Raw genomic sequence first — 7,579 nt, 5'->3', positions numbered from 1 at the left:
AAAAGGCTGTATAAGATTTCCTCAGGAGTATCTCAGAGGAACAACAGAGATTCTGGTTCCCCACAGATGAAAGGAAGGAAGATTCTGAAGATTATTAATGACACTGATGCTGACCATAATGACACTGATGCTGCACACCAGTCACAGACTGTGATACATATGGCGACCTCCAGCATCCACGAACACTTCAGTTGAGAAAACATCCCTGGTAACTCATTTTCAGAAAGCATTTTAATTGTAGCTGGGAATGTAAACTCTGCTTCATATTTTTTCTTGGTACTGTTTTCAGAGTGCATATTTAGAATGGTTCTCCCTAGCCCTGAGAAAGACTGAAGTATATTCACAGGTGGAACTTCTGTAACCACAGAAGCTCTGACAATGAGTTCATGAGAGGGCTATATACATAAAGGTCACTAGAATGAACTTCTGCCTTGGAACTTCAGGTTCTAAATAGTTTACAGAGAGTTTCCATGTTCCAGAACTTTCCAAGGGCAGTTTTACTGTGGAAGCCTCTTCCTTTTAGACCAAAAGAAAGCTTAGAAAAAGTAAAACAATATTTCGTCTATTGTTTGAAGACAAAGGACAAAAATAAGATGTCCTATTATGCAATCTATATTTGTTTCTTTTATGCTTTTTACTTTGCATCCAGTGATTTCATTCATTCTGGATTCCTTTAAGAATTTTCCTTTTCCCCTATATTGATACCCCAAACAGAAGAGATCCATTGAAGACAGGTGGCTCACCTTATATTCTTGTCATTAGTGAATATTTATGAATATCTGATAGCTCTTAACCTGTCAAATGAGTGTTCTTCAGATCTAAATAAGGCTTTGTTTTACTTAGTTTCCTATAGCAGCACAACATTTCTGGGGCTGCTTCACTAGGAGGACTCTGTCAACAATCAGAATTTCATTGGCATTAACATGTAATAAAAGACAATGAAGCATGACTCAATTAAATCACAAAAGACTGTCTTCAGATAACATAAACCCAGTAGTTTTCAAAGCCTTAGGTGGAGATTCTGCTGTAAGGTCAGTGCTTTGAAAATATTCACCTAAGCATCTAACCCATCTACAGAGAAGATGATTTAAAGGAAAGAGCAAAACTGTTTTATCTCCTTCTTGCACACAAGAAACAGTTAGTTCTGTTTAAAAGAACAACTAAAAAAATTACACAGGGGGTGGTTCAGAAAAAGTATGTAAACTACCATATTATGAACTCATAGGATGACTGGTATCTGAGTATGCCAATCAACACATCCCATAGCCAGAAAATAGTCTTATAATAAATGGCTAAGTAAGGTTCAAGAGAAAGAAAATGGAACTCTTCTACCAATATGTAAACTTACACATTTAAGTCTCACTTAACAGGACTGGATGTGTTCCTTAATTCAAAACTGTTATTTTAAGCTATGGTTAGTATAAATTCTTTCAATGTTAAATTTTTTTATAAGAAAACTATAAAAATTTGCCAACTAAATGGAATCAAATGAAAACAATCACTTAAAATAGACCCTTAAGATAAATTGAATACACAGAAACCATGATACCTTTAAAAACTGTAGAAATTAAAATGCATATTAAAATCACAGGTTAATTAAATTTTCATCAAAAATGATGACTATAGAGGAGCTTATAGGCTGGTCCAATATAGACCATTTTTATATTCAGAAGGCAGGAACATAAAAACAAACACCTAAAAACAAATTTGGAATTTCAAGTTATAAAAACAACTGATCAGGATAACTTGAAACTAGGAAGGATTTTTGTTTACTAATATTAAACTGTTAATGTATAATCCTTTTAAAAATACCCAAAATTTCTGATTGTATTAGTTTCCCATGACTTCTCTATTGAATTACCATAAACCTGTGGCTTAACAACACAAATGTAACCTCTTAAATTCTGGAAACTCTGAGACAAGAATCTGTTTCCTTTTCTTTTTCAGACTCTAGCAGCTTCTAGATTCCTCAAGCTTGGCCCATTTCTCCATCTTCAAACACCACCACCTCTTCTCTTTGCATCCGTAACCACATCACCAGCTCCTCTTTGTAGTCAAACCAATATCTGCCTCCCTTACTGAAAAAGATACTGTTAATTGCATTTTGGGGCCTACCCAGACAATCCAGGATAATTTCCCCATTCATTTGCCCAATAAGGTAATATTCACAAGTTCCAGGGATTAGAATGTGGTTATCTTCTGGGCCATTATTCAGTCCAGAAAATATATATTAAAATCTTTATCATTGGACTCACACGGTGAATGCCTTCTTGATCAGCTTTACTTAGAATATGTCATTATTTTCCATTGTAATGGAAGTGATAGCCTGGTAGGCAGGCCGGATGCCCACATCTTTTGACAGGGTCTGTTTCTGACAGTACTTATGTGACCTCTCAAGCCAAGCTAGAGACACTGGGCAGCATATTGAAGGTGTTGGATCCTTTCAAAGATAGGTAGAAATTAGCGAGATCCTCTCTCAAAAGTAAAAATTAAAAAACTTTAAAAAGGGCTGGAGATGTGGTTAAGCTCCTTTGGTACCAAAAAAAGAAAAAAAAAAGGTAGAAACTTTACTATTTCAGTCATACACACATATACACATGATTAGCATGTATATGTTTTGTTGTGTCTAAATGGATAAGTAATCTGGATTTCAAACCAAAACTTGCTTCTCAAAATTATTACTAGTAGGTCAGGACAATTCTTTTTTATTCTTCTTTTCTTTAAAAATCATTCATTGTTTTTGGAAGGCGGTTCTGACAAAGTAGAAATAATGTGGACTTTGGAGTTACAGATCTAGGCTTACTAATTACTAATTAAATGTGATCTTAGGTAATAAAACGCTTAACATTTTGGATCCTTGGTTATTCACGTATAAAATGGTGATAGAAATATCTATTCCAGATGTTTGTTGTGAGCACATTAGTTTTGCCATAATAGCTGGAATATACGAGTTGCTCAGTAAGTATTAATTACCTGTGAACTTCTGCTATTTTAAAAAACTTGTTTATAAAATACGCACAGTGAAATAGGATCAATTTACCATTATTGTTCAGTATGGTCTATAGACTGAAATAAGATATAACCGATCAATAAAGTAACATGCAAATAGTCATGGTTTCATTAAAAGTTCAATAATGCCACACATTGTGTTAAATAAGAAATAGTTTAATAAGATGTAAGTTTAACAAGAGTCAGGCATTTGGTAAAATAAAGTGATCCTCTATTAAGTAAAAGGTTATTTACCTATGTTGTTAAGTTATCATTGAATTGGCAATCCCTGCAATTTCCTAAACCTCTTTGCTTTTATGTCATTCCAAAACATTTATATTAAAAATTACAGTAGACCCTCAATAAATGTGGCTTAGGTATCAGTACAATAACTTTAAGAATCCCTTTGATAGTGATGGGTGATAGAGGTATTTTTCTAGATCACAGAAGGTTAGTAAGAAAATCCACATACTGAGATGTAAAGTAAAACTTCCTTTCCCCTACAAAAATATTTGAAGTCATTCTCCTGAGAAAAGTCTAGTCTATACATCATTCTTAAGGAGGTAAAGAAGCTCATAGAGTAACTGTCCTTGCCAATGCAACACAGATCTCAAATATGCAGCAATTGGCCACTGAGGTACTCAGACGCAGTCTAGAGTTTCTCAGATCTCCATAGGATATGTCATTAAATCTTCTCCTCCTGCTGGGTCTGACTTCTGGGAAAAAAGCATATGGTATAAATATTACTATATTTGGTAGTGAATACTAATGATCACTCAGGAAGCTCGTCCTTCAGCTTCTATGGCCTTTAGCATCTAGTTGCTTTAAAATGTGACATGCTTTGATTTGATTTAATAATCCTTTTGAATTTATGATTCAGAATTTGCTGTATGAAATCTATCTGTAAGATCAGAGACACATGAACATGGAAAGACATACACATTTATTTTTGGAGTTATCCCATTAATGGATTTTAACATTAAGGCAAGAAGATCAAAACCTGTTCAAGGCACATTTTACAAAAGAGCTTACTCCTCTTAAATCAGTAGCATCTGAAAAAAGATTCAACCCAAACATACACACATACACATAGACACGTAAGTTACATAGGGTAACATTGCTTTACCTTTTCTTTCCCGTGAGAATTGGAGGCTCACTGATACCACATGAAAAACCATTTATCAATTTCCACATGGGGAATATTCTAATCATTGAATGAAATGGCAGAACGAAGTGTTTTGAAATGTGCAGAAATTATTTTAAGATCTACATAAAAACGATCAATAGCACATTCTGTGTTACAATAAATTTGAAAATTGAATTTCATAAGATTATAATACACAGGATACATTAAAAGAATTCCAAGGACCAAATTAAGAGAAATTTGGTTAAAAATACAATTTTACTCCACATCAAAAGCTTTCTAAAGTTTTATTCAAGCTAATTATACTGGCTCCCTCGTATAAGAAATGGTATTGTGTTACATAGTACGACAGCACTACCAGCTCAGATAGCATAAATCACTTGCTAATTTGGCTAATAACATTAACAGTGTACAAACTTTATTCATTGGAACCAATAAAAAAATCCTCAGAAGTTGGATATATTTAGTCAAATGTCACTGTAAACACAATATATATTCCATAATACATGCCATTATTTTCTATTGTGTCCATAATGAAAAATAAAAATATAAATTATATATTTTGTATCAAAATTCTTTGTCAAAAACTACAGTTCACATCAGAAGTTAATATCACTGGGGAGTTAAACGATTAATACAAATACAAATACATATTACAAATATTCTTTTGTTCTTCACTTACCATGATGCAAACTGCAAGGATTTAACCTTTAAGGGTTAAAGAGTTTAATCAATGTCAATGTCTGATCTTCTGAAGGCGATAAAGAACAGTCTGTCTAGCGATACCCAACAGAACATCACTTTGTCAAGCCACAAAGCGCCCAAAAGCTTGTCAAGTAAGTTACCAGAAACCTCTTTGTGGTTAGAACTCAGCTCCTTCCTGCTTGACCTATTATTTGATATTTGACCACTTGGTTGCAAGACACTTGCTCTTTCTAGCTGAAATGTCACTGGGGCATCTTGTCAGCTCCCCGACATCTCGGCCTGACATACAATTTTACTTTTGTGTGCTACAAGGCAGAAAATGCAGGGCAATGGCCTTGTTTTAAATTCTGTCAGCATCAAAGATGGGCGTCACTCTTGGGTCCTACCAACAACAAAAACAAAAAAGGAGTCTATTTTGAAGGTCAAAACAGCCATTACCTTGAAGTTTTTTAGCTTATACTAAATATATTACCTGCTATACTGATGTGGGAACTGTCCTTATAAAGTGCCTAAACACACCACAGAAATCCTCTCAGTACAATTGCTCTACTTTCTTATCAAATGCAGACTTGATAAAAGGATGAGTTTTCAATGCCTGCAGGGACCAGATTCAGCAGTTAACTTAACTTGTTCAAATGGGCAAGTGGTATCATGTAGCTTTACAAGGAGCAACCTGACCTTCTCACATTGACCAGGAGTGACATTATTGTGCAGGAGGAGAAGCAGTCACATCATTTCTGTTTTGCACAACCTGCTTAAAGTTTGCAACTAAATGCTTGTCTTCAGTTGAGCTGACAAGAGAGAAGAGGGGCTCAGTGAACCATGGCAGGGCTGCCATGAAATGACAGGAATCATTGGCATACATTTCAAATAGCTCTCTCAATCCTATTAAAGTATTGCAGTCCTGCTTTAAAATAGACAAGTATGAAACAACTTTGATAGATAGAGACTAAAATGGCTTATTGATTTTTTAAGTCCGAGGGAAATTACCCAAAATGTGTCATTCTTTAACATTTAAAAATATGTTACATAAAAATGAGGATCTGTGATAATAAAATAAAACTTAAGAGAGAAAAAAGTGGGTTATTTTGTTATTCAAGGAGACAGATACCTGCACACATCAAGATATCACACAGTTTTTTAAAAACCCACCCCAACTTGTGCTGAAACAAAATTCCACTGTAAGAAAATTCCCCTTCAAAACAATTTAATTGTACTGTTAATTCTTCCTCCATTTTTTTTATTTTATAAAGTCATAATCCAATCTGAGGTGATCTTTTGGCATTAGCAGACATAGCCACTGGAGAGGAATGAGATGATAGAGGATGAGGCAGAGTATTTGAAAATGCCTCCTTTAAGAAAGTATAAGTTGTATCAAGTTCAGCTTGCAATGGCAAAATATCCCTAACATCAACTGTGTCAGTAGGAAGAGCAGCTCTTGAAGGAATGGAAATATTCGAATGGTCTCGTGATCCCATCTGTAACATACAAAAGAAAAACATAATAAACATCCAGTTGAAAACTCTCCAAGTCTAAAACCATAAATAAGAAAGTAGACTAATAATCATTATAATACTAAATGGGATGGAAATTAGCATTTTAAAAATCTGGATGACAATTTGTAAATATAAATTATTTTCCAAGAGGGACTGAATCCATATATCCTACATCATAAACTTTTAAAGACAATAGAAGAAACACCAAAACTTTGTATGAAACTTTTTATAAAGTTATTGTCAATACAGTCAAGCATTTTCTCCTTAGTAACAATTCATTGTCAATTGACAAAAGTCAATGCCAATAGTGTTTATTTCATTATGCTTATAATAGTATGTAATATATAAGATTAGACTGCTAAGAAAATGAACGATGGGTATTTGCTTTTTAAATCTATCATCTTAAGTGACAAATATAGCACAAAGAAAACTTCCAGAACATACTGAGATATAAAATTCTAGTGAGAATAACTTTCTACCTTTACCTTTAGCAATAATGCCACCACCACTCTATTTTGTTTTTAATATTTTTAGTTGTAGATGGACACAATACCTTTGTTTATTTAGTCGTTTTTTGTTTTGTTTTTTATGTGATGCTGGGGATTGAACCCAGTGCCTCATGTATGCTAGGCAAGCATTCTACCACTGAGCCACAACCTCAGCCCCACCACTCTGTTTTGATAAAGATTATTCTATTGTAAGTATTTGAAAATCATATCAAAGTAAGTGATTGCAATATGAAAACAATTCACAATATGTTTTTTAATATTGCCATATCAGAATCTAACTTAAGAAATGCCATATATTCATCAAGTATTTGAAAAAAAAATTAACATTTTAATAAAGCTATACGTTTAAGCCTTAAGTAACATTAGTAATTAGTAGATCATATTTAATGTGAATGAAGTCTTAGTAATGAAGCAGGTATTGTTTTATGACATTTAAAAGTAGTAGAAAATTAGCAATCAATTTTATGTCAGAATTTTCCAGATTCCCAGCAAATAAATATATGTTGCCGAGATAACAAGTCTAGTCATAAGTATTTCTGCTAAAATTCATATTCTATATTATAGAGCTTTTAAAGTCACCTTTTTGGTAGAAACTCTTAAAAGAGTTTTGACAATAAAATAATGAAAAATATAAAGGGCTTCTTTACTATGTCATGTTATACAAAACTGTTTCTACATGTAGTAACAAGAAAGCAGCTATTTCTGGCTTTAGAAAAGTATTAGAAATTCAACTGTTG

At 33.4% G+C, this 7,579-nt stretch overlaps 1 protein-coding gene across 1 annotated transcript in view; it reads right to left on the bottom strand.

Annotated features, from left to right (window-relative positions):
• Positions 1-3,912: 3,912 nt before the first annotated feature.
• Positions 3,913-7,579, bottom strand: part of Ccdc171 (coiled-coil domain containing 171) — a 398,124-nt gene continuing 394,457 nt past the window's right edge. Inside the window, exon 26 of the mRNA XM_071600432.1 lies at positions 3,913-6,315. Within this exon, the coding sequence (XP_071456533.1) occupies positions 6,091-6,315 (225 nt within the window). The 3' untranslated portion in view covers positions 3,913-6,090. The remainder of the gene's footprint in view (positions 6,316-7,579) is intronic.

This window comes from Marmota flaviventris, chromosome 13 (assembly GCF_047511675.1).
Source record: "Marmota flaviventris isolate mMarFla1 chromosome 13, mMarFla1.hap1, whole genome shotgun sequence".
Taxonomy (NCBI): domain Eukaryota; kingdom Metazoa; phylum Chordata; class Mammalia; order Rodentia; family Sciuridae; genus Marmota; species Marmota flaviventris.
This window is presented reverse-complemented; position numbering and strand designations above follow the sequence as displayed.